This window comes from Calidris pugnax, unplaced genomic scaffold, assembly GCF_001431845.1.
Source record: "Calidris pugnax isolate Ruff unplaced genomic scaffold, ASM143184v1 scaffold294, whole genome shotgun sequence".
Lineage (NCBI taxonomy): Eukaryota > Metazoa > Chordata > Aves > Charadriiformes > Scolopacidae > Calidris > Calidris pugnax.
In genome coordinates, this window is record NW_015094505.1 from 1,631,482 (window position 1) to 1,659,310 (window position 27,829).

A 27,829-nucleotide genomic window follows, 5' to 3' on the forward strand; every position below is an offset into this window, starting at 1 on the left:
CGCTCCGCCCGCCTCGGCCCGCTCCCTCCTTCCCTGGAGGATCCGCCCCCCCTTGTCTCCGAGTCCCGTTTCCCCCCCACTGCCCCCAAAATCTGGTGAGGAACGGAGGGGGGATCGCCCTCCCCGGGATCCCCGCGTCCCAGCGAGCCCCCCCTCGGTAGGCCCTCCGTTGGGGAGGGGACAGGCCCTGCCGGTGCCGTTGGCCGGGCCCCTGCGGGGGAGATGGCGGCGGTCCCTCCCCGAAGGGGTTGCCGTGCCGTGCCCCGTCGGTCCCCCTGGGGAGGCGAGCGGCGGAGGTGCCGGTATCGGCTCATCTCCCGCTCCCCGTGGGTGTGTGTAAACTTTCCTGAAGATCGGTCTGTGCTGCCTGCCAGATCTTCCTTACCGCAGGCTCTTTTTGTGTAATTTTTAGTTACCTGCTCTATTCTTATTGTTTAGGCTTTCCAGGGTTGGGCCCCACCCCCCACATCCCCGCCTTTGCCCCCCTTTGGGTTCTTTTTTTTTTTTTTTCTGAAAGAAGTTGCATGGGTAAGTTCCTATCCTACTTTTTCTAGTGGCTGTGGGATGCTGTGCGAATGTAACTCTGCGATAGATTTCTGTGGGACTTGTGACTTTAAATTCTCCACTACGGACACCTTCAGGATAGCACCCCTCTCCCCAGCCTCACCCCCCCTTCTCCAAAATGACACCCCCAGAGCGACCCTAAAAACTAGAAAGCACTGCAGAGTTTCTTGAACAGAGAATCTGGTGTCTATTGTGAGCATCTTGAAAAATCCAATGCAAATGCTTTCTGGAGCTTTTCCTGAGAATCCAAGCCACTTCAGCATATTTAGCGAATTTTTATAAAACTCACAGACTTCTGTGTAGGTTTTCCTCGGCTGTCTGCAATTTTCTTGACGTATAAATTTAAATCATAAATATTTTTGGTAGAATTTTGTAATTGTACAGGCCGCACAGCAAAGCGAACTTTCCATGAGAGGGTATAGCATGTAGAGGGCTGTCCTTTGTTGGAAATAAGAAGTGGGGTCTTAACTCCTAGAAACAGGCAGTAGCTCTTGAAACGTCTTCAGGCAATAAATAGGAATTGGAATCCAGGTTACTTTCCCTTCTTCAGTGCTGAACAACGTCTCATCCACTGAGAGCATTTTTCTGTGCTTGAGAGTCATTGAACTTGCACTTTTCTTTGACGTTTGAAAGTCTGTTGTCTGGAAGACCTCAGTAAAACAGTATGCAAGCCATAGGAGTTTGTAAAACATGCTGTTTTGAAGATTAAATAAAGGTGCTATTAGGGTAAGCACCATGTTGAATACCTTCGTGGACATTAAGAAACATGAATGCAAACAAACCAAAAGTTTTGAGTGAAAAATCACTGCATGAGTTTCTGCTTTTGGGGTTTTTAGAGTAGATGTAAATTTTCATTTTTGAGACCAAGCCGGTGGTAAGCATATCTACGTGTAATAATCTATATTTTGTTCCAGTTTGGTAGAGATAGTGCATAATCTCCCGGGCAGTGATTCCACAGTGCATCGCTTTCTGTGAGACCATCTATAAGACTTTCTCTGACAAAGCTGACAAGCAAGATGCTGTAAACAGTCTATTTAAACACGATTGTATAAGTCTTATTCATTTGTTAGCTTTTTTTTTTTTTTTTACATGGGAGACAAATACTGAGCTGTTTTCAGTTGCATTATTTTTCTTCCGGTGCAATGCAGGTTGATATTTGGCAAACTGGAGTAGTTGCTTTTAGATGATTTAACTGGAGACACGAAAACAGATTTTTGAGTGTTTGCGTTCAGAATTCTAGGTCTGGTATAGCTGCATAACTTGGTTCATATTTTTCAGAAAATGGGTATTTTTAAATGGTCCAAATAAGAAGTGGATTTTGGCACAGAGACAAGTGATCCCTGGGTAGCGTTTTCACACATTTATGAGAAAGCAAACATAATTTAGGGAGAGGTCTACAGATGAAATGCTTCTGAAATATTTCTCATGCTCAGATTCTTTTTCCACAATCTTTAAAAATGTATAAATAGTGTTAATGCCTAGTGATACAGAAAATACAAACGCAGAGGATGGAGGATTGGGAAGAAAACTTTTAGCTAACCTTGTAAAATGCTTTCAGAGTAATGTAATTTGCGGGTGAAAAGAATGTGAGTCTCCTTTCTGGCATACCCTGATGTTTTTTGGTCTGTTGGCATTTTGAATAATTCTTCAATGTTAAATTATTTATGATTGAATAAGTATTCGAAAACATAGTATTTGCTAATTTAATTTTGTTGTTGTTGTTATAACCTCAGCATCTGTGCATCATCAAGTAAATATTGGCATTGTTTTTAACTTCACTGTGGCCTTAAAAATGAATTAAGCAAAAGTACTCAAAGAAGTCAGGTTCTAGTATCACTGTAGTGACGTGCCTTCTCCTGGCTGTTGGTGCACTGGAAGGCAGGAAGATTCTTTATCATCTTGTTTCTTGGAAAGTTACTATTCTTATAAATTAAAAATGATGAGAACCAGTTAATAAATTTTTATGTGTTCTATAAATTATTTGCATTTTCTAAAATATGAATTCACTTGTTAAATTGAAGGATAGCTATTTTTTATAGCAGTGATTCTTATTCCTCTAAGTCAGTAGAACCTATGCATGCGTTCAAGGAAATTCCTGATCTTCCTTTTAAGAACTACTATCATTGCTGTCAATGTAGTGATAATATAACTGGAATATAAACCGAAACAGGTAGACCCAAATGAATGTGTGGCTGTGTCTCAAAGTATTTGTAACAAAGCAGAACTTCTTGTATTTAAAATCATTTTGTTATTTTATTTTTAACCCATCACTGTCTGATTTACGTTGAGCTATTGAATGTGCCCCGAAAACAAGAAATCTTCATGATATTATTTTCTCCTTGTCTTTTCTAGGTCTTTTTCCTGCTCCCAAATATGTTTTGGTTTTTTTTTTTTAATTTAAAAAAAAATATTTAAAAAAAGATAATTTGAAAATCTCTGTATATTTCCTTCAGGAACCATTACTTCTTTCTACTCAGAAGGGATTACAGAATGGTCTTGTTGTTTTTTGTTTTTTTCCTTTAGAAGAATACAGTATAGTAATTCTTTTGTGTTTAACACTTAAGGACTCTCTATTGCCACTGCAAAAGGGTGTGACTAGTTCATCCAGATTGGCACATTTTTTTTGTGTAAATCAGCAAGATCTGAAATCTATGCATTCTTTTTATGAGAGCGCGTCACCGGCTGGTAAACTGCTTTCCAGTTAGAAAAGCAAAGCAAATGAAGCTGTTGGTAAAGCAGGAGCAATAGATCCAGGACAGACACCTTTTGCTGCGGGAGTTTCACAGTAACCACTGCAAGTTAAAACCCAGTCCCTGAAAATGTGTGGAAACAGAAGAGTGAGGATGTAAAAACCTTTCTCTTTCAGCAGTCGTATGCGCCGGCAGGAACTTAATGACATTCCTCCACTTTCGATGAGGAAAATAGCGAGTGCTGCCGGTATTATGGGGGCCTGACAGCCCTGAGCCGCAGGCAGGTTTGCCCATGCAAATTCTCACACACAGCGCTGCATTTTCCTCACATCGCCATTGTAGCTCCGTCCAGACTCCCCTATTCTTATGCCTGGGTTATTTTTTTCGACAGAAATATCAAACTAATGTGGTGGCTTTTCTTATTTAGATGAGTCTAACGCAGACAAATGCTGAGGAGGATGCTTTTATTGCAGTCGTGGCCAATTCTCACAGTAAGGCTCAAATTTCCAAAGTAAAAAGCTCGAAGCGTGTCTGTTTGAAGACGATAGAATTTTATTTCCTGAGAGATGTAGAAACAAATGGACACAAACTGCTTAATACCGGGCTGAGAAGCACGCAGGCTCGTTAGGTGTTTTCACTTTTGAACTGAACTGGCCACAATGTTATATTTTAAAATGTGTTGCTGGTAACACAGGAAAAGTTTGTGATCCATGTTGCGTTTAATTTTAAGTTCCTTTTCTTAGATGAGAATAGCTGCTCACTCTCCCCTGCTCACTGAACACTAGTAAGTGCTGCTACATGAGGTGTGGGTCTCGCAAAGGTTTCCATTGCGGCGCCTTAGTCATAGGCCCTTCCAGGCTGTTCCTCGGCAGTTTGAGTAGCCACAGAGCATCTGGGTGATACCGAAAATGGTAACGTTTTATCTTCTCATCTCTGCCCTCCTCCAAGGGTACTTACTCATCTGCCACCCTGCTTTGTGAGCTTTTACACTCAAAACCCATTCTGGGTGCTCTGCCGGACTCTTGGGGGTTTTCTGCGCTTCTGTTTCCAAAGAAGTTCAGCAGCATGAATTTTATTGCGTGCACAGGTCATGTATTTCCTACAAATTCTGTTGCTGTAATAAATAAGAATGGAATTAAAGAGTTGCAGTAGCTTTTTTCCCCTAATGGTTGTGGTACTTACTGTATTTTCCACTTCTTTCTCGTAAGTTTTTTATTTGTATCCAAAGTTTTAGATTAATGTTCAAACTTTTTTGCTAAAGAACTAATTCTGCTTGGTGATACAATTTCAGAAGAAGTTGGTAAAATACTGCCTCTGCGTATTTGGATATATCAAAGTAGCATAAAGAAAAGGATAGAAAGGGACAGATCACTTTCAATCAGCCAATATTATATTTATAAAACTGTAAGTTAAATGGTCTTTTGTTAATGTTAACATGCTGATTGCACCTTTTTTTTTTTCTGTAGCATTGAGAGGATTGAAGTGGTGTTCTAAAGTCATCTTAAATCATGACAAGCTCAGTTGGACAGAAAAAAGTCTCTTCAAGACAAAGGAAGTGTGGCTTTTGTAGATCTAATAAAGATAATGAATGTGGACAATTATTGATGTCAGAAAACCAGAAGGTGGCAGCACATCACAAATGTATGGTAAGTACCCCATAGGAAAAAGGAAAATAAATGTACTGAGCTAGTAAAATGCTACAAACGAGTGAAAAATTCAACCAGTTGTGGCATTGGCAGAAATGCTCAATCACTCTAAGTGGAAATTTTTGTGGGTTTCAAATGTATAAATGTTCTATATCACATAAACCCTTATAAGCTAAGTTTGGTTTTCATAATTTCAGCTGTTCTCATCTGCGCTGGTATCTTCACACACTGATAATGAGAGTCTTGGTGGATTCTCTATTGAAGATATTCAGAAAGAAATAAAGAGAGGCACTAAACTGGTAAGTCTCTATTTTTGCTCTTGAAAATGGAAGGCAATATTTTCTTACCTTTTATAAAGTTTGCCATGAAGTTGTTCAGTGTGTTATATGTGTGGTTAGTTTTCTTGAAGTGTTACCTTGTGTGAGCTCTAAGGTAATGGTTAACTTATAGAAGAAGGTGTTGAAGTAAAATGGGTCTCAGAATTACAAAAAGAAGACCTCAGTATATGTGATTATACTTAGGTTGAAATGCTATTTAAATATTAGTTAACCAGCCCTTGAAGTGTCTTTAGAAAACGATAAAAAGTAGTTTGTTTATTTTAGTCAAGTTCTGCTCTCATGTAAATATGTTGTTTTAAGAATTGTGTCTTAATCATGGAATCATTAAAAAATAAATCTGGAATTATTAAAAAATAAATCCAGAATTATTACTTTTGCAGTCACTTTTTTCTATTTGGCAAATATATATGGTCGTAGCAGATATGCATTTTTTTTCCCCAGGCAAATTTGAATACTCATTTACAGACTATGCCCGTTTCCTTTTGCTGGGCTGCATATAAACAATAGCATTTCCAAAATGTATGTTTCTAATCCAGTAATTTCTATTTAGGATTTTCTGTTAGATTGCTGAATGAAAGGTATTATTGTGCCTTTACCATTATTTGGTCTTGCTGCCAAAATCTGGCTTTAACTACCAAAGGTGCTTTTATTGCTTCCTTTTATAGCGATTTAGTAGATGATTCTGTGAACACAGGCATCTTATGAGATACATGGGTACAAGAGTGATTACAGCTCTATGAAATTCATGGGAACTGAGCAGCAATGACTGTTTTTTCATTCCGAGAAGCTAATCCATTTTTTAATTTTTTTTTTTTTTTTTTTAAAACTTTGGCTTATACCTTCTTTGTGTTACCCATAAATATCTCTGTCCAAAGCCTTTCATTAGCTAAACGAAGTTGTTGACATCCAAATGAGTGCTGCTTTCAGGAGTGGAAATTAGAAATGAGTGCAGAATGCACTGGGAGCAAGTTAGTGTGGCAGCACGCTAATGTTTTCCATTTGGAAAGTGACTGAGACTCTTTCAAAATGTTTTCGACAAATGATCAATTTGCTCCTGACGTGAAAATTTTTCAGCTTAGTTATTTAAATCACGTTTACCTATTTACCTGTTCTTGGACTACTAAGAGTAATCTGAAGTGTTATTGCAAAACTACAATTACATCCTAATAATCCAATATTTCATCCAGTGTGTCATATGAACCTTTATTTGCTCTAATTAGCTGAAGCATAAAGAGATAACTACACACAGGTTGTGACTGCGAATTTCCAAAGAACGTGGTAGTAAACTACAAGATCGCAAAGAAACTTTTTTTTTTTTGTTCATGGGTCTCTTAAAAATTTTTGAAGGTTATTTCTTTTTATGTCATTGTTGGTTTCTGTCTTTCTGCTTCTGAATGTTTTTATGTTCCTTCACTGATGCCGCGGCTGGATATATTCTTGGAGCTCACTAGTATGTACCAGGCACTTCGCTCAGCTTATTGCAGAAAACATGGATCTGCTTAACTAGATGTTTTCCTTTTGGAGACAATGTACAATAAAATTTTAGGTCTTAACTTAGGTGCCTTCTTTTTGTAGCTGTCAGAAAAGCGCAGCCCTGAATCCGTCTCTGGAGTCTGTCTCTCCTTTGACTTGTACTGGAAGCTTCAAGCTAAATGTTTATAGTTACCCCCATTCCCCCTTCTAAGGTCTGCTCCCTGTTCTAGCCTCTTCTTTTAGGTGGGAAAAAGCACATACATTGAGATTTTGACATTGAGCAAAGATCTCTCAGTGTGGTGCACTGGGCCAAGTGATTATATTGATAGTTTGGACTAAATTTGTCTGCTGATAGTAAATGTGAAGGGATAGCGACCGACACGTAGAGCCTTCTTGATGGTAATATATTCTTCTCTGAGAAAAGTTTGTAGGTTCAAACCTTACTAGGCCAGTCATAAAAACTTAGGAAGTCTCAATATTTGGGAGTGCAAGACACTGATCTTATTATTTCTGTTAGCTGTGCGTGGGAGGATTTTTTTTAAAGCGCTCACCTATTTTGGAGCTTGTCAAATTTCACATATACTTGATCTAACTTGGGAGTTAATTAATTTGTTGATAGTGACTGTTTGGACAGTATGACTTGTATCAATGGAATAAATACTTTATGACTGTCAGGAAACATACACCAGTAAATCGATATAAAAATTCCTGCGGTCTGTTTTGTTCATACAGATACATTGTGGTGTTCATAAAAAGGAAGTTTTCTTTTAGTCATTTCTGGCCTTCAGAATAGTGAACTACTGACTAAAATCGATTGGATGGGTATGATTTTAACATAGCCTCTGAGCTTTGATTAGCCATTATTTATATATTAAACCATAACGTGTAACAAATTTATGAGATAAAATACTCATACTAATTAGATAACAAGCAGGGAACTGTATATAACCATTCCATTTCAGGGTTTGCAGAGGAGCACACGGAGATGATCCAAGGCTTTGACATTTTTGCTATTCAGTTAACTTTGCTGAAAAACAGGATGGTGATAAATAACTTTGGTGATGTATTTATTTGGCGTATTGGAGACTAATGAGAAGGACTTAAGTGTGGTGGACACAAAGTGTATTCCACAAAGATATATGTAGGTAGTATCCTACATTGAGCACTTAGGCTTAAGGATTTGGAATTAATTGTAACCTTTTGGGGATCTGGGCAATGTGGAGAATACAAACAAAAAGCTCTGGTTATCTCAGGAGGGGAGTTTAATGGGAAATTTTGAGATTTTGGGGCAGTATTATCTCAGTAAAAAATTAATATTGCGATAATATTATAATCTTGAGATAATATAATAATAATATCACAATAATAATATTGTGATACTATCGATTACTTCCTTTCCTAACGCAGTATATCAATTCTATGTATCGTCAGTTCTATAGACCAGTTTAAAAGCATGACAGTTGGTGTGTTCTAAGCATTGATGAGTCTAATATGAGAAGAATTAATTATTGGCAAAGAAGACAGAAACATTGGGCTCCCATTTAACCTGTTCTGCAATATGTGTAAGGAGCAAAATTTAGTCTTATTGAAATTCATTGTGTTTCACAAATATTTCACTAAATTCAGTGTTTTGGAAATTACTTTAGGAAATAACTGTACAAAAAAAGAGGTAAAATTAGCTACTGAGGCTGAGGTAAATTTGCAGGTCATCGGTACTTCTGACTCCAAGACTCATTGCTGAATGGGTATCCTTTTTTTTTTTTTCCTCCTACCTTCGTAACGTAATTCAGAACTAAACAGGTTATGTTTTTATGATTTTAACTTTTCTGAAATGGTTGGTACAAACACCCTACCCTTGGGAGTGGGATATTTAGAGAAACAGCTGTGTTGCTTGTAAATGATAAAGTAAATTATGTTCTTCATTGAATTGATAATCAGTGTATGACTGTTATTGCATAATTGCAACAAATTTCTCCTGAATTTTAAAATAAATTCAGAAGAACATCCAAGAGTAGGAAGAGTGATGCCAAGGGCGTGACTCCATCTCTTTTGTCACCAGGAGTGGTAACTATATTATTTTTGAACTCAGACATACTAAGCCACCAGTAATGTGAATTGTGCTTTCTTTTTCTTTACAGATGTGCTCTTTATGCCATTGTCCTGGAGCCACCATTGGCTGCGATGTGAAAACATGTCACAAGACATATCACTACTACTGTGCTTTGCATGATAAAGCTCAGATAAGAGAGAAACCCTCACAAGGCATTTACATGTAACTATTATTTATTTGCTATATTTTTGTATTTATATTTCACATTCTTTGTTTAAAGAAAAAAACCAACAACAAAGCAAAACAAAAAACCCCACTTTGAAATCTAAACAAGACTGTTGAAAAAAAAATCTAATAATGATTGTGGCATTCAAAATAGTGATGTGCTAGAAAAGCATATTTTCACTGCAAGATTTTGTATATCAGTGAGTCTTACAAGTGGGAGAAAAATGTACTGGCATTTAAATTTAAAAGATGAGTAAATAATCTGTGAATCGTGACTGACTTGACAGTTTTCAACTACTTTGTTTATAGGATTTTATGTCGAAAACACAAGAAAACTACGCATAACTCTGAAGGTAAAATTATTCAATATAAATTTTTCCCATTGTAGAAAGATACTTGGTTAAATTTAATTTTTCTGGAGAATATAAATGTTTTCAGTAAAAATTAGAACTACATTTTTTTTGAGAAACACTAAGTTTGGAAGCCCATCTGATTTCTGTATTTTCTCTAAAAATAACTGGTTGAGGTGGAGAAAAACCCAAACCATAAATTTTAGGATGTTTGAAAGATTTGATACTCTGTCAAAACAAAGTTTGGGTAGAAGTAATGCATTCCCTTCTGGGAATAACCTGACGTATTTGTAGTTAAATATTCGCAATATTAACGTTTAAAATAATGCATCAGGTAGCCACTGATTTTTGCTATTGCTTATGTTCCTAAGTATTCACTATTTTTTTTAACTATTAAATAGAGTTTAACTCTCCAAATAAGAAGGCCCCAATAGTAGATGAAAAGGTTTGTGATCAGATCACTCATAGCTCTATTTCTGAGTCCTTTTAAGAAACAAAAAACCCCTGTATGGGTACATTCAGGAAAGCTGTGCGTCTTTGAAGAGATCAGTGAAACACGTGAGGGATGGTGTGCCACAAACGTAGATAAACTGTGTGTTCTGTTCAAATTCCAAACTAGTTGTGCTGTGATGTATTTATGCAGGGATTTTTTTCTTTTTCCTTTTTTTTTTTTTCCCTACTGTATCTGAATTTGGGTAAGCGAACAGTTGTTAGTTTACTTTTTGCATTGCTCTCAACTGGAATGTCATGAGATTTAACTAATGAGGAGTACGTGACTCTTTATTTAGTCAAGATAAAATTCCATAAATTACTTCAGTCTCTTTCTGCCAAATGTATTTCTAAGGTAACGTACTACTTTTTATGCTACAGGTAGTAGATATACTAATGGTAAGGTTTAGATGTTACTTCCAGCATTCAGAAATATATTGAAGGCAGTAGAAAATCCCAAATAAAAATGGATTTTTTTTTTATAGTCTATTTAAATAATTATTGCCATGTGCTTTTTTCTGTTACTAGGTTTAAACAAGAAAAGCAGTATACATGTTATATTAATACTCAAAAGAGACAGGGCCACATTATCTTGTAGTTTGGCACTTTGTTTCTTTGGTTTGGGGTTTGTTTTGCTCCTTAGCAGGAACAGAATATGAAAGACGTTTGAGTCCAGAAGGAGATTAATCTCTTTAACTGATATTTAAACATAATCTTTTCTACTTATTCACAAATGGCTGTGTTTGACATGTATTGAAAAATGCCTCCAATTCTGCATGGAGCCCAATGCCAATGGGTGACTTTTTCTGCTTTGAGTTCCCTGCAGGATCCCAGCTCGTGCTGTTCTTTTAAAAATTTTCAAGAAACCATTACCTCCGATTGTATGATCTCATTCTCTACCAGCAAAGGCTTTTATATTTTATCTGGATATATTTGTCTGAGAAGACATGGGAAAAATTACTAGAGGCATAGTGGCTTTTTTCTTAAATGTTGATGGTGGCAGTTTACTAAAACATTAAACTAGAAGCATCCAAAGAGACTCTTGGATTGAGGGTAGGAGAAGGAGGAATAAACAACATTACTCAGAAAAACTGAGGCCAAAGAACCCAATAGGATCTTACTTAGCATTTATCTTGGCATATGGTTTTTTTGTTTAAAATACTGAGTTTTGTTATGCTTTACACTTCTAGAAATATATGCATACATACATATTCGTATTCTGGTTTCTGTTCAATATTTGACTGAAATTTTCCCAATGAATATGTTCTCTTTTTAGTCCATACAGTTCAGGGAACTGCACTCAGAGAATATTCTTACTTGCAGCTATGGATTTGATAATGCCAAAAGCTGGGGCTCTTTTGTGATAGACTTCCTTTAAATCAAAGAAAGTCAAAATACTTATTGCATCCATCTTATGGAAATGTCTTTTAGCATCATGTAGCAATGGTGTTTTGCTACACTGGAAACTAATTACCTTTAGAAAGACAGAAATATACAAGGTGAATTTCAGAGTTCAAGGGACTTTGGAGAGCTTGTTTTTTCATAATTAATTGCCGAAGTTTGCTCAGTGAAGTGATAACTGGAAGGTGTTGGATGGTGAGATAAAGCTTTATGTATGTATTTTGTTGGTTTGTTTCATGGGGAAAATGTGAATATCAAAGAGGAATTTAAATGTGAAACAAGGGTGGTGTGTGAAACCAGGAAGGGCTTGCAGAGGAGAGCGAACAGATGAGCTCGGGATACTAGCTGCTAACATAGCCTTGTGGTTTTTTCTGTCTTGTTTTTGTTTCATTTTCGTGAATCCTTGCTCTCAGTGGCATTTTCATAACAGAATAGTTAAGCTTATCTGTGATTATGTCACTCAGTGTAGGTGCAAAGAGGCACTGGAATTATCAGGCCTTTTAATGGAAACTCATTTCTCCTGCTCTGGGCTGCTGGGGTTTTTATCCTTTGTTCACTGTATCCAGATTTAATTGTTGCAATCCAAATATATTTATTATGTTACTTCTATTAGTGGATGTTGGAAGAGTTTTTCGGAGTGTTTGTTTTGGTGCAGCCCAGAACAGGTTATTGCTGTGTAATAGTGAAATTTTTCCTTCCCTTCCCTAGGAAATGGGTACTTTTGGGGGCGTACTTGTTCAAGTCTGAGGCTTGGTTACTGTACCTTTTGTTAGACATTCTAGTTTTAGCCATTTAATAACAGTTCCAGAAAATTTCTTGAGGCTGCGTGGAAATGTGGTTGAAAAGGCCTATGTTGGAGTTAAAGTTACCCAGTTGAAACTAATAAAAAGGACCTCTTAGATGTTATTTACTGCTGTCATGAAATTCAAGTGGCACGAGAATTCATCAGATTAAGTATCTCTGTACTCATCAAACAAAATGAGCGATTGGAGTTCATTTTCCTTCAGTTGACAGGAATTGCTGAACTATTTCCTGTTTTCTTTGAATATAAAAATATGAAACACAGCAGAAAAGTATTGTGCTCTTAAATTCATTACCTGTTTCAGCAGATTGTTGGGTTTGTCTAATTTATCTACATGGCCAAGCCTTTAGGTGATGTACAATAGGAAATCTGTATTTCTCCTGTATTTCCTTTGTATATATATATAGTAGAGCGATTCTTCTGTGCTGTTACTGAAAGCTTTGTGTTTACATTTTTGTCTTGCTGGTTACAAATCTAACAAAATGACCTGAAGTTCAAGTAATAGTTAAAGTCCTAATTTAGGCCAGCCATCAAAGTCATCGGTACCTGATAGGTTACAGGAATTGGTGCCAGTGCTTTAAAACTATCACAGCTAACTATTAGTTGAAGTGCTGCTCAGTTTGATACAATTGCATTTATTCTTTTTGAAGAATGGAGTATTGTTGAACTAAGGTTTTGGAACTGTTTACTGGAATTTATTCCAATGTACTGGAAGTAATTGTTGAAAAATTTAAAATCTGGTGTCTCAGTTCCCTGCAGGTGGGGCTGCCCTGGCCCCTGTGTTGGATTTAGAACAAATTCAGCTGATCAGGAATAGTTTAATATAAACTAAGATAAGAATGTAATTTCGTTCTTCTCTTTCATAGTGGTAAAGCAAAGAATAATGAAGACAGCCATGTGATTATCTATTGTTAATGTGTAAATCAGATGCCTCAGAACTGTGGGGTCAGAAAATAGTGTCCATAATTCCTATTGTAGCTGTACTCAAAGCCTTGGGGAGTTATGTTTCCATGGTGGAAATAAGGACATTCCCTTTCTCAGCATCCTTTTCATGTTATTCTACAGATCAAACATGAAATCTGTGCTTCTCGTATTGCTCTGTAAGTTGAGTCAGGATAATATTTCTCTCTGAGACCTATTTAGAGATGCTGCAGCCCATATCAAACCGAGTACTTTTCCAAAGCACTGTGTATGCCAGAGGCTGGCAGGAAACTTTTTGGCATTCTAGTTAGAGAGCATCTTGATTCATCTTTGGATTCTTTAATTGGTGTTTGTTCCTAGTTGCATTTTCTGTACCGCTGTTCACAGCGCAGCGTTGCATGCGATAGTGCAGCCAGGAGCAAAGGTTTCTGTGACGCTGCCATCGGTGTCACTGCAGTTCTGCTGGTGGAGGGGAACAAATTCTTCCCAGGCTCTGCCAGCTCAGCCTCCTCCTTGTCTGTCTCCTGGAGAATGCTGCTCTGACCGTGACATCAAACCTGGTGTAACGACAGAAGCAGTGGGTCCAGGCAGTAATTCAGCAATCTCCTGTGCAGTCCCTGAGGGACTAATGAAATAATAACAGACACTGAGGGGCTGGAGCGGGTCCAGAGGAGGGCAACGGAGCTGGTGAGGGGTCTGGAGCACAAGTCTGTGAGGAGAGGCTGAGGGAGCTGGGGGTGTTCAGCCTGGAGAAAAGGAGGCTGAGGGGAGACCTTCTCGCTCTCTCCAACTCCCTGAAAGGAGGGTGTAGCCAGGGGGGGTCGGTCTCTTCTCCCAAGGAACAGGCCATGGGACAAGAGGAAATGGCCTCAAGTTGCCCCAGGGGAGGTTCAGATTGGATATTGGGAACAATTTTGACACAGAAAGGGTTATGAAGCCTTGGAATGGGCTGCCCAGGGCAGTGGTTGAGGCACCATCCCTGGAGGGAGTCGAAAGATGAGTTGACATAGTGCTTAGAGACATGGGTTAGTGATGTGGGGTTTTTTTAATCAGAATTAGGTTGATGTTTGGATTAAAGGTCCCTTCCAACCCAGACAATTCTATGCTTCTATTCTATGATTCTATTTTACAGAAGCATCACAATGGTGTTTTCTTAGGGAAAAGGAAAAAAATTAATAAAAGTAATGTGGTGAATGGTTTGTCCGGTCTGAGGAGCTGTCCCATGGTGACCACCTTATAATTCTCCTTTCTCACCAGGCAAGACGTTACACAAATAAGAACGTGGTCTGGTAACTCTTAGGTACCAGGTCTGTCACACCAGACGTCATAAGCTTTGTGATGGTGCAGAGAATCTCACTGTATTGTCTGTCTGCAGTCTTTGCCAACGATTGTTTGCTTGAAAAAGCATTTAGATGGTGTGGTTATGAAGGACAATTATATTAGTTTTCTATGTTAAATGTACTCAACTAAAGAAATAATCTCAAGTACTTCATAACATAGATACTACTGAAGTCAAAAATAGCTTTTGGACCAGAGTCATCAGTTTCTTGAGGTATCTAGTACTTTTGGAAAACGTATTACTGACAAAACCTATTTATTTTTTTTCCTGTCCAGTTCATGTAACTGGATATTTCATGTCACTTCATTTAAAAAAGAACCAACAAACAACCAAACTAAAAATTACATTCAGCATTTTGATTGTTAATTTCCCATCATTTGCTCATAAAAGCTACTATTATTTCATCATCACTTCACCTGATTCTGTATTTGCTTGCAAGAGAAGAGCTTTTGTGCAAATCTCTGGTTCTTATTAATGCTTAAATATGCATTCATATTGTTATTATCAACTACTTGGACAATAAGGTTTTCTGGGTTTTTTGCCATTTCTATTCAATTTAAGATAATTACTTTGCCACATGGTTCATTGGGTTTCAGCCCTTTTTTAAGGGCTTCTTACTTTAACATGCTAAAGTACTTTTTTCTTTCTTTGTTATATTCTGTTTCTCTTCTAAAAATCTAGGAAGGTTGATTTTGTTCTTTGTAATTTTTAGAGTTTCTCCTTTATCCCAAACATACTGTAAAACTTTAAATACATATATGTGATTTCAGATTGACATAACAGCATGTCTAAGCCCCTTACATATTCTACACTTATTTTGTCAGTCAGTTTATTTATTATCTTCCTCATACAGACTTAGCCCCCTTTGCTTCTGCCTCACTTAGTCCATTGTTTAAGGTAATGTAGGAGGAGGACACACAGAGCCTTTATTGTACACATCCTTTTTTTATTTGTTCTTTCACAACCTTTAAATCACTTAATTCTTTTATTACTTTGCTCTAGCCCAGCTTTGGGAAAGGGTGATTCCCTGTATATTTCAAGATGATGCAGTATAGAATAGATCAGCAATATCTCAGCCTCTTCTCTGCCAATCCTTATTTTAAACAGCAAAATGTCTTGATCCTTTTTCTTCTATTCGTGATCAAAGGAGAATTTTTAGATTTCTCTCTGAAGCTGAGTCTCTCTGTTCACAGTTTATGTAATACAGCATTTTGCTAGTCTTCTTTTTGTGGTACTTTGTACTGCTTATGGATTTCTAAAATGCAAATTTGGGGCTTGTTGCTGCTCATCTGAATTTACAAGATCATGTTCATAGGTGCTTTTAAAAACATCGAATGTTTTCCTCTTGATTTGTATCCCCACCCCTCCTTCTCAGACCATATTGCGTATTAAGCTTGTTTTTTCAGATACAGCATTCAGGGACTTCTGAAGAAAGCTCATAAAATACCTCTTTTGAAGACCTTAGATAAAATTATGTTGAGAATATTGTGATGGTTTTAAAAACCAATGGAGTGCTGGGCTATGGGATGGGGGGCAGTTGAAGAATCTGTAGGGAATCTCAGGGATGAAATCCATGATATAACGTCATCTGGTCAGGGAGGAGTTGAACAACTTTTTGTGTTTTCCTTAGTTCAAGCTGACATGAGAAGTTGGAAACACCCAACCATCAGATGCCAGGGACACAGGGTAAGCTGGCAGTGGGCTCGAGGGGAGGGATAGGGCACAAACCAAATTGTGTATGAGGCAGGTGTATTTTAAAGCCGGTTACAGTCTATTCCTGTGCCCTCACACTAGCTCATAGCACTGGTAAAAATGGGAGAAACTTTATTGGTTTGAGGTATCAGTCTTGCAGATAGATGTGGTAGAGCAGATCCTCTCATCTTGGTGGCGCTAACCTGTAGGTCCGTGTCACTTGTAGTAGGAGACCTCAATCTGCAAGGAATTTTGTTTTCAATGAAGGAATAGTTGTAGCATCTAGATTTCAATGAACTCTGAACTGTTTTTTGGAAGTACTAGTTTTGGGCACAGAAAAGGGGGTTTCCTTTGAGGAAAGCTGTGCAATCTTGATGGGTTTTTCGTCTTACACTAAAAACATATTTTAAAAATAAAACATTTTTACATTTCAAATCTTAAATATTGTAATAACTGGAGACTAAATAAATAACACTTAAGAACTAGGCTGTAACATTTCTTATAAAAAGTTGTTTTTCATAACATGTGCTTGGTTTTTAGCAATTATGATTCACTTCCAGTTTTGAAAGAGTTCAGGATCTGCTTTAATGTTATTTAGAAAATAAGGGTGGACTGAGAGGCAGAAAGCATTATGGTTGACAGAACTGATAAGGAGCTTTGGAAAAACTAAGGAATGTTGGTGAATGATGAATTTGGCTTCATCAAATACAGTAGGGAAAAAAGGTGGAATGATTTTGGAAGGAATATTTTTAACTTCTTATTGCTGTTATTTAAAAGGTCACGAATTCAATAGTCACATATTTGTAAGACTTTTTTTTCTAGAATAGCCATCTATGAGTTCTGTAAATGCAAATGTAGAGACAAAGATTCATAATTTTTTTCTAATAAATTGGTGGAGAGCTCATATGATGAGTGATAAGATAAAAGAATTCTTGTCTTTGGAAGAGGTTTTGGGTTGTAATAAAATTTGCTGTATGCAGTCCGAGAGGTATGATAACCTAAATTGCATAAACTTGCTTAGGGAATTCAGCAAGAATGATAAATGAAAAATAACATTAGATAGTAAATTCTGAGAGGAAAATGTAAAAATGTATTGTTTCATTAGATAATCCATGTCTTTTGTTTTTTTTCAGAGTAAAATAAATAGTGCTTTTTTCATCTAATAACAAAAGGATAGTATATTTATTAAAGCAGAGGAATGTTGTGGTAAATAGACTGATGTATTTCAGTAGCAACTTGGGAATACCTGTATATAGCTGAATAATCTCTCCATTTAAGACAAAATAATTTGCAGCTTTGTATTAATTTATTCTCCAATTTTTGCCTCTTTCTAAATGTACAACAGAGTAAAGCATCAGGGGAATTATGTTCCGGTGTAACCTGTTGTGATGCATTTGGATTACTAATGAATAACTGTGTGAGGAGCTGTAGTTCTCTCAGGGAGTGGTGCCAGATAGGACAGACTAAGCCTCATAGGATCCACTCGTACGCGGGGCTTCGGGCCAGGGGCTCCGGTGTCTCCTGCTCCAAGTTGATGGCTGTGGAATAGCTTCAGGTCTTTGGCTTCAAGCTCTGGTGCAGTTGAGTCATTGTTAATCAAGAGATAGAAATGTGATTTGATTTTTATGTGATAATAGATAAGAAAGAGGAGTTCTGACGCAGCAGCATTTAGTTTCAAAGTAAGTTGTCCTGTCTGGATACTGAAACCACGATATAATGGCGATAAGTGCCATAGCAATGCTTAAAGAATAATAATAATTATACCACAGCAGTTAAGTAGCTCATTAATGTATAAAGTAGATGTTACAAATCTTCTGATTAAGTTTTCCTTCCATTTGTGGGCTCATAGTGATGTTTGTGGTTTGCGCCTTGAGAAGCAAGTTCTTTAGCAGGGGGGGGTGGGTATGTGTGTGTTTATTTGTAGCTGAAATATCTTTGCCGTTTGAGCAGGGATGGCTGAAAAAAGAAAGATGCTCCTGTGAGCAGCTGATGATGAGGAAAGTTGTTAGTGACTGAATAGAGCTGGCTAGTCAATATCAGATGTAACTTAACAACATCATATTGGAAGCAATCTTAAGTTTGCAGGATTGGTGTGTATTAACTGTAGAGCTCTGAGTAATGGAAAGACGAGTCTGCTACAACACGGGGCTGCAGTTCCACCTAGCACTCGGCAGCTGGGCTGATGTTGTGGGACTTCTTCGGTGTATCTGTATTAAAAATATACATACTTATATTACTAATGGTCTATAAATACTTCTGGGATATTGTCACTGTGGATGATTTTCTGTAAACAGGCAGCTGCTTTTAGTTCTAGACGTAAAAATATACTGCAACTAAAATGAAAATTTAGCTTTGTTTCATGGAGGCAAAATACATTTCAGTTTTAAAACTTGATGTTAATGTGATAGCCAAAATGGGTGAATTTTTTTCTTCAGTAAAAAGGCATCAATTAATAAAGCAAGGAGAAAGGGGTTATTTAGAAATACTGGCATAATATGAAGGACAATTTACAGTGGAGTTATGCATCTTAAAAAATAAATTAATTAAAAGCTTATTTCATGGTTGAAAACATTTTCTGGTTCAATGTAGTTTAAATGAGTCTGATTTTCCATGGAGGTGAATATATGTGTCTGAGGATACGTTTTGGGTCTGAAAGTAGAAGTTGTAAGAAATGCTAAACCTTCCTATGTTACATTATAAAGATGCAAAGCTGTGTGATATGTATAAAGAAGTAAATAATGTTTTCAGGCTCTGTAGCTGCATGTTTGTAACAAATGGGGAAAAGTTGCTACTTTTATTTCTGACCAAAATACAGAGAATACAGATTTATGTTTTTTCTTGTCTGTTTTTTTTCTCTTTTTTTTTCTGTTAGTTGGTTTGTTTTGCGTAAAATGTTTGAGAACGTTATTTGATGATGTTTTCTAACTTCTAAAGCAGATTTAGAAGAAAGTATCAATGAACACGAGTTGGAGCCTTCACCTCCCAAAGGAAAAAGGAGGGGTCGTAAGGGAAAGCCAAGAAAAACAAATTTAAAGGGGCAATCAGAAGACACTAGATCTACGTCCTCACATGGCACAGATGAAATAGAAAGCAGTTCCTATGTAAGCAGTAAATATGCTAAACTTCTTAGAAGACAGAATTGCATATTTCTTCTCTGCAAATATAAGTTTTATTTAAAATTTGCGTTTGTCTGAGCCTCCAGCAGGTGGCCACAGGCTTTTAAAATTACAACCTTATTTGTGACCCAGCAGTATATTTTAGTAAAATGTTTTTCTTTCAGAGAGACAGGTCTCCCCACAGAAGCAGCCCCAGTGATACAAAACCTAAATGTGGATTCTGTCATGCAGGTGAAGAAGAAAATGAAGCTAGAGGAAAGCTTCATATATTTAATGCCAAAAAGGCTGCAGCACACTATAAGTGCATGGTGAGTAACAGTATTATTGTCAGCCCAGTGCGATACCTGAATTTTGTCTGAATTGCTTTATTTTAGATATTAATACAGTACCCTCACATGTAATTACGCGTGAGCATTGTCTGTGTGCTGATGATCTCTTTGAGTGCTGAGGTGTTGCAAAGTGAGCAATTCATTTCTTTTCACTGTGGGCAATATGGAGGAAAGTTGGCTACGTGTGAAGAGATGGAATTAGCTCAGGGAGACTCTTTAGCTTCTTGAAAATGCTCCCTTAGCGTCTAAATGCGTACACAATGTTTAAAAAGGAAAACTGAAAACAGTTTTAACTAAAAGAATCCACTCCAAAAATAAAATACCCTTACTCCACAGGCATTCAGGCGAATCTGGGAAGAATCCATGAACTTTTTCTGAAAGTTTTCTGAACACTAGTTTTCTGACCAGTGGATTCAGGCTGTGTGACTCGAGTAGAGTGGGACGTGGAAGTTCTAGAAAACCCTTGTCTTTGGATGGTCACATTCCTAGAGCTGTCAGCCTGAAAAGTACCTGTTCCTTTCAGTGAACAGGAGCAGATAGCGCTATCTTTTGTAGAGCTCATTCTGTGAATGAGATAGGGCTCAGAGAAACAAACCTCAGTGGTTCCTCTTGAATGAAATGAATAAATAGTCCAGGTGATCTGTGGAGTATTAATTGTCTTCCCGGCGAGCGGATGTGTGCCAGCAGCAGGGAGTCTTAGGCTGTTCTTCATTACTTTGTGTTCCTGAGCTTCAGTTTTATGACAGTTTAAACTGAGTATACCAGGATGATGGTAGTAGGGATGGTATTTCTGTGCTCTGTTGTCATCCCTCGGGGCTTTTCAGGTATGTTGGCATCAGCTGTGCTGTGAAGCTGCGTTATATGTATGTCATGGGGAAGGAAATGCAATATTCCTAAAAAGTTCAGTGATATAATTGCTAATATTCCCCACTTATTACTGCTTGTTTTCATCATGTCATTATTTCTTGTCTAATCCTTTGTCTTTTAAAATACATTTCTCCAAGGCAACAAATGGGTATTGGAAGGAATACTTGCCACACTAATTCCGTACAGATTAGTATGGGGTTTTTTTCCTAGTTTGTTGGTAGCACACAGGCTGGCTGTCATCACAGAAGGGAGTGTTCAGTACTCAGATATTCCTACACATCAAAAAAAATTTTAATCATGTTGATGACCTGAAATTATTTTGACTTGCTTGTTTTACAGTTGTTCTCTTCTGGCACTGTCCAGCTAACAACAACTTCAAGGGCAGAGTTTGGTGATTTTGATATCAAAACCGTACTTCAAGAAATCAAGAGAGGAAAAAGAATGGTATGTGTCTGCAGAACGTGATGAATGTGTTACTGAGTCTACTAAGACATATATAGCTCTGCCTCCTTCCTTGTGTGAAATAATCCTTTCCATCTATTTCTAAAAACAAAATTTAAATGCATTGTTACTTTTGGGAAAGGTAGTCAGACAGAAATCACCTTAAAATTAATGGAGTTTGGGCGTGTGGTATTTAGTGTTCTTTATGACAGTGTACATAGTAAATCATTATTAGCCTTCCTGGAACTATAAGAGAGTAACAGCTTCGGATCCTGTGTTACTAAAAACACATTGTGTAAAACTACCAATAAACTTAGAGGATATGTTCTTGCAGTGACGTGTTTCCAACTGTTTGGATGTTTTAATATGAGAACGTATTAAGGCCTCAGAGATGGGGATGTTGGTAAAATGTCACATTCTGTTTTATTAAAATTCAGGCTGTTTTTAAAGTGGTAAGAAATTGGGGGGTGGTAGAGAAAATGAACAAGTAACAATATTGTTCCTTGAAAAAAAATATTTAAGATTCTTCATATATTAACACACTAACTGCAATGGCAATAAAATGATCTTGGAAATACAATAATACGTGCGATTGTGTAGCAATTTCAGTGCAATGGACAGGTAAATCCTAGTGTTCGTATTTTAACAGGGTAGTAGTATCTAGTTTCTGGTTTACAGTATCTTCGATTAACTTTTCATTGGAAGGGTGCTCTGCCAGAGGAATGACTCTGTTCCAAACTGGTAGCCATAAACACAAGGAACACTAAACTGAATGCTCGGAGGCAAGAGACTAAACGGTGCCATTCTCTTCTTTCCCTGCACAGAAATGCACGCTTTGCAGCCAGCCTGGTGCTACTATTGGGTGTGAAATTAAAGCCTGCATAAAAACATACCATTACCACTGTGGAGTAGAAGACAAAGCTAAATACATTGAGAATATGTCACGAGGAATTTATAAGTAAGGACCTATGTAATTCTTGAATCTATAATGAAAGTGAAGATACTTCATGGCACCTTTTCTGCCTAACTTGGCTAGTAAAGTATTTTATCAAAAAAGAGATTATTATTTATTTAAAATGGTATTTTTAAGTAGTTGTTGACTTTGAGAAATATTTCAGTTACTCTGCCAACTTAAGATTTATGGAGTAGTGTTGTAATAAGAGAAATGAGAAAATTGCCTTACATCAATCAAAGTTAGGTTGATGGTTGGACTAGATGATCTTAAAGGTCCCTTCCAACCTAGACAATTCTATGATTCTATGTTGTTTTTCTCCTTGATTAATCTGACGTTGAGGAAGCCCTGGATAGCTTATTTTTGGGGTTTTTGGACCCTGTACTGCTCCACACTTGCGGAGCGTGGGTGAGTGGGCTGTTGGGGTGCCAGCGTGGCTGTGCCCACGAGAGGGCATTCTCTGAGCAGAGGAGCAGCAAAGCTTGAAAAACAGAATCCATCCAAGTTTTGTCATGGGTCGGCCTTGTTTTCTTTCTCAGTTTAACTGATGCTTGACTGAAAGCCATGAATGAGATAAAATTTATCAATTGATTTGTAGCACATCTCGAAAGTAATTGAGAGGAAAGCAATGTTTTGATAGATATTTTCAGTAAAAGTCCTCACTGTTTCTTTCCTTGTGCTAGACTCTATTGTAAAAACCATAGTGGAAATGATGAAAGAGATGAAGAGGATGAAGAAAGAGAAAGCAAAAGCCGTGGCAAATCAGGCACTGACCATAATGACATTCCTCAGCAGCAGCTCAATGGAAACTAGGTATGGAAGTTACTCCTGACAGATCTGTTACTGAGACTGAAACGCAATATACAGTTAATGTAGTTTATTGCAGTGAAGTATTTAAATCCAGTGTATGCAGATAAGTACTTTTTATTGGCATACTGTAGAAAAATTGGGAGGATTTGTTGTTTTTTAAATCCAGCTGACTTTGTAACAGTGTAAGAAGGGAGGCCCTTGTTTCTATCGCTAAATATAGGTGTAATGTCAGAGCTGCTAAATGGCTTTTCTGTATGACTTTAAATTTACTATTGTTTTCATCATTTTTTAAACAGGTTCAAGGGACAGAGTTATAGAACTGGGAATGGCTAAGACATCATAACTACTAATTCTTTTAAATTGTTTTCTAAAATCAGAAAAGGGTTAGTAACTTTTTACTGCCCGACTCTGTTAGAAATTTCATTGAACTGCCTGAAACGTTCATGTGTGTGAGCCTTCAGTAAGTGGCAGAGTTTTACATGTCAATATTATGTAGTTTGTAGTCTGCAGTGTCTGGAAAAAAAAATGAAACACTATATAAATGATATGTAATATGTACAGTGTCAAAAGTTAAGGCAGACATTGAAATGAAGTAAGATCTATATTTCTGGACTGAATAAAAACCTTAAGATTTGGAATGTGTAAGTTGTTTAGTGGATTCATGCAACGAGGGAAGGTCTTAGCTAGTTTAATTAACAACATGGACGAGTTTGTGGTGGCAACAAGCTGGTACTTTGTGAATTTTGCATTTTCTCCATACACAAGTTACGGAGGCTGTACTCGGGAAAGCCGCTCTCTGTTGTCGCTCGCAGAGCACCCCGTAGGAGGGACGGAGCGCACCCCGACGCACGCGTGAACATTTCAGGTTGTTCCTCTTGTGGTTGCTCGTTCCGCCCAGCATTGTTTGTGGGAGATTTACTTGAGCAGCTGTTGGTTCTGAGCTGTGAGCTTTAGAACTTATGCCAAAGGGCTGTAGTTCATTCTTTCCCCAAGGACCCACCCCTTTCCGCGTCCCTGATTTACAAAGAACACTGCACGAAGTGTGATTAAAACCTTACCATACAAATGTTTGGACTGGGCAGCCCAATCTCTTGCTTCAGAGAGTTACAACTCTTAACTCGCTATGGAATTTAGCCACCATCTCTGACGTCCATACCTCAGGTGTTCTGTGTTGTGTGGAACACTTCATCTTTTGTCCAGAATATGCATAAAAGTCCCATATTCTGTAGGAAGAATGAGGAAACAACCTGTTTTGCTAGATTGGTATTTATTTTTTAATCTTATGACCACTATATGAGAACCTTTGCTTATCATCATCCTTATTGTTTTAGTGATTATTTTTTTCCTCCCTCTGTCAAGTCAGCAATCATGTCATGGAATTCCACTTGCGAAAGTGGAAGTACCTGTAGGGAATAATCAGATCTAGGCTATACCAAACCAACAGCTCAGTCCTCTGGCTGCTTTCCAGACGCCTTGGCATTTCTAATGGCTACGAGTTTCTTCAATTGGTCTGGTAAAGCACGTTCTCAGACTTCCTTAAATCAAACCAAAAAGCTGAATCTAGTCCACATGTTTGTTGCTGTTGCATCACCTTATCGTTTGTTTAGGGTTTTGACTTGTTTCACTCTGAATTCCCAACAAAACTTCTGGATGTGAAGGAAGGAAACAAGCAAAATACACTGATTTGACTATAAACTGCTACAGTTCTTCTGTGATTGGTATTGCAAAAACAGTTCATTTGTAACATGAGTTTCTGTAGCATTTTTTTACTTGTATTTTTAAAAGATTTAATGTGTGTCATTTGTCTTCTTATGCATTCCCTTAATGTCTTGAGGGACTCAATTACTGTATATTGGAGTTTCTAACATTTTACCTGTTAGAATTCAATCAATTCTGTTTGCTTTCCTGGAGAATAATGCCGTTTTGGAAAGAAATATTGCTGTGTACAGAAAATATTCAGTTACTGCTCTAAACATGATGCCATTGATCATTTTTATTTTGTATTTGTAACTTTCAAAATTAAAAGCGTGACTTGAATTGCAATGACAGATCGATTATTGACATTGTCTATCAAGGTGTTTCGTTTCTCCTAGAAGATGAACATTTTTCAGCCTCTCAGAACAGTTTTAGGAGGCAAAAGAACATCCTCTGATGTTTAAATTACTTCTAGATTAGTGCCTCAGACATGTCCCTCCCATGGGGGCAAAAAAAGGCACTTTGTTTGCAGCTCCTGTATTTTAACTAAGGTTGCACGGGGTAGATCTGCCAGCATACCAACTGTATTCCAGACTGAGCTCTAACTCCTAGCGTGTCAGTTGTGTGGTGTAACATTCGGTCCAATAATCCATCTGTTATAAATAAATGAACCCCATTCCATGCCTCGACAAAACCAGGGCAGCACTTTACTTTCGGGTAGCAGAAAAGCAAGTGGCTGGTTTTCCCTGTTACCCCTCTGTGCTGAGATGGCCTGACTACACTGTCATTAACTCAGAATTCATGGAAACAAAGTCAAAAGCAAAAATCTTTTCTTACGAGCCTCAGATTTGTCATAACTGACTTCAACTCATGTATGCTGGGTAAAAGTGCCTTACAATGTAAAAATTGTATTTATATGTTCCCAAGTAGCATCACCTGCTGGGGAGTAATTCTGTCGTGGTGTTAATATTTAGAAGAAATGTACCTCAGCAGTGTATTTACTGTACATCTCTGACGTCCTTAATTGTAGTTTTAAAAAGCATGACAATGTATGATACTATACAACATTTACATCTTTTTTTAAAGACAAAATACTGCCATTACTGTCTTTTTATGTGTATTTTAGCTTGGAATTTCAGACAGTCTGAATTTTTTTTTTTTGTTTGGGGTTTGGGTTTTTTTGGTTTGGTGGGGTTTTTTTGGGTTTTTTTGGTAAAGCAATGGAATCTTTGCAAGCGTATACTGAAGATTATTCTGGAGCATCTACTGCCTTCCCAGAAATGTTAGAAGTAATGAAAGTGCTCTATAGGTGAAATAGGTATGTTTAAATTAGCTAGTTAAATTAATGCAGTCTGTTTATTATGGAGATTTTTTTTTTAATAGGCACCTTCTGCTTTCATCTCACAATCAGAGAACTCATGAATTTAAAAAAACTTGTCTTACAAAACTGGTTTCGCTTTATTTAATTATTTTTGGGGGGGGGCCTTTGGGCATTTATTTTGCTCACAAGAGTAGCGTGTGCTATTTAAGGCACCTGGAACCCTCTGAGAAGGGAGGTTTCTCCCCACTGTACCTCTGTTTTAACAGATTTCCCCACTCACTGTGTCTCTGTATTAACAGATCTGCGGTTGTGCTATACCGAGAAAGGACTGTACCAAGGAGGGACAGGCAGCAGAAGGATATTGTTCAAATAACTTGAGGATACAGGTGGTGTAATGCCAGAGTCTTGAGGCCTGATCAAACACTCTAGCAGTGAGCTGTGCTGGCACTCCATTTCAAGGAAGGGTGGTTCAGTCTCAGCATCAGTGCAGCTAGTTAGGATGAAATAGATTTAAAAAAAAGAAAACAGTTGATCATAAGATCTACTCGTTCAGCAGGTATTGATCCACAGGAGGTTCTGGGATAAGGCACTAGTAGGAGTTACACCTACGTTCCCCAAAGTCTGATCTTTAGGTACAAAGAGCTGGTATGATTATACTGAATCTGGCCCTAAAATGTGTTATAAAGGAAGAGAGCTTGCTGCTTACTGCTGCCAGTATGAAAAATAACTTCTTGCTAAACTGGAGTGAAAGATGAAGAGGTGATAATCTATTTGAAATACCAGAGTTATCTGGCAGGTGATAATCAGTGCATTCCAAAAATATTAATATGCTGGATTGGATTGACAAGAAAATTAATCCTCATTAGATGAAATTAATCTCAAGAGAACCAAAAGTACATTATAGCAAACAGTAACTCTCCTTCCGTGTCACCAGAAAGAGATTCCACTGTGGTGGTGGTGGAGGCTAAAAAACAGAACACGGCTCTTGATTCCTGCGCTCGTTGAAGCATTTCCTACACATGTCTATGTAACGCACACTCATTAGTCAGCAGTGACATCTCAACCCTTCAAGGATCCTGGAGAACTGTTGCTTGTCAAAAAGCACTCAGGTTAGGCTAAGGTTCGCAGCTTTTGCTCTAGCATACATTTACATTAGGTGTAAAGACAAGGAATGTACAAAAGATGGTAAATGCATTCCTATCTACAATGTTATGTATATTTTGTTCCTGTTATATTGGCTTTACTTCCAAAGTTGTAGTTTGCAGTATTAGTTTCTTTTTATTGGTATCCTTGCATATATATATTCAATAAATGAGTTATGAATTTCATAATTGCATATCTGTCCTTTTTCTGAAAGTATAACTTAAAACTGTCATTTTAACGCATAAATGCAGTATTTCCCTGTTGAGGTTACAGGCCCGTGAAAACTTTGCCAGGAGAGAAGTGAGAATGCCTGTTTACAGTATGCCACTTGCTCAGAGGGAACTGCAGCTTTGTGTTTTCTTCTTCACTTTGTGCCGTGGGTAAGCGTCTTTGCCTGTACCACTGGTTAATAACGTGAAGTGACAGACTCACCTTTCTCACCCATTCTCACCTTTCAAGAACTTTATTTTTTCTTTTTCAAGAACAAATTACTGTAGACTAAGATACCAAGGGAATGCAGAGCGTAATATAGTTACGCTGCAGAAGAGCAGCTACATCCAGAACGCACTTTAGAACTGTATAAATGTTGTGGAAGAGATTAACAAACCAAAAGATCCCTTGGAAAACACTGGGTTTGTCCAAATAGGTAACTGCCTGGAGTGAGACAGCGACGCTTTCAGTGCCTTTAAAGTATCGAGAAATGGGATGGGAAAACTCCACAGGAGGAAGGGTGCTATTGGCATAGTGATGAAGATCTTATTTTCTAAGAACAACTACACGCCCTGATGTCACTACCTTAAACAAGTCAATTTAATGAGCATAGAAGGTATTTACCAAGCCCTGAGAAAAATCAGATTTATGTGGCAGGAAAAAATTGTTGAGCGTCGTCTACAAACAGGAGTTGCCAAATGATCAGGTCTTGTTGATGGACTGTAATTATTGTGATTCCACATCCATCTTTGCAAGGGTTTCCTGAAGAGTTTAATTTAAGACTTTTAGTATCAAAATCAATGTCGGGAGTAGTTTCCCCACGTGGCTTTTGATGCCAGGGAAGTAATTACTGGATGCATGTTTACTGTATTTGCTGTATGGTTTTTTGTGTTTAATTCAATCCGCTGGGACCTTTGAAGGAGGCGCAGGGTGTTGTTGCAGAGTTTTGTGGATGTGGCTTCTCA

The 27,829-nt window shown here is 37.6% G+C and overlaps 1 protein-coding gene across 3 annotated transcripts; it reads left to right on the forward strand.

Moving 5' to 3' along the window:
* The first annotated feature begins 4,719 nt into the window (after nt 1-4,719).
* Nucleotides 4,720-26,839, forward strand: PHF6 (PHD finger protein 6). Of its 3 annotated transcripts, none has more exons than XM_014963136.1 (10): nt 4,720-4,900; nt 5,098-5,199; nt 8,850-8,983; nt 9,296-9,339; nt 18,918-19,081; nt 19,261-19,404; nt 20,632-20,736; nt 21,558-21,691; nt 22,369-22,498; nt 22,792-26,839. In XM_014963136.1, the coding sequence occupies exons 1-9, from the start codon at nt 4,763-4,765 to the stop codon at nt 22,496-22,498; spliced, it is 1,095 nt and encodes a 364-aa protein (XP_014818622.1). In that variant the 5' UTR covers nt 4,720-4,762; the 3' UTR covers nt 22,792-26,839. The 3 variants fall into 3 exon arrangements, with proteins under 3 accessions (XP_014818622.1, XP_014818620.1, XP_014818621.1); XM_014963134.1 differs by having other exon boundaries at nt 4,726-4,900; nt 18,915-19,081; XM_014963135.1 differs by having other exon boundaries at nt 4,726-4,900; nt 18,915-19,081; nt 25,811-26,839.
* Nucleotides 26,840-27,829: the final 990 nt, after the last annotated feature.

Excerpts from the sequence above, each read along its gene's own strand:
- PHF6 (XM_014963134.1), top strand. The coding sequence starts at position 4,763 with ATGACAAGCTCAGTTGGACAGAAAAAAGTCTCTTCAAGACAAAGGAAG. Across the intron at positions 8,984-9,295 it reads CCCTCACAAGGCATTTACAT|GATTTTATGTCGAAAACACA; the intron begins GTAACTATTATT and ends CTTTGTTTATAG. Across the intron at positions 19,082-19,260 it reads AAATAGAAAGCAGTTCCTAT|AGAGACAGGTCTCCCCACAG; the intron begins GTAAGCAGTAAA and ends TTTTTCTTTCAG.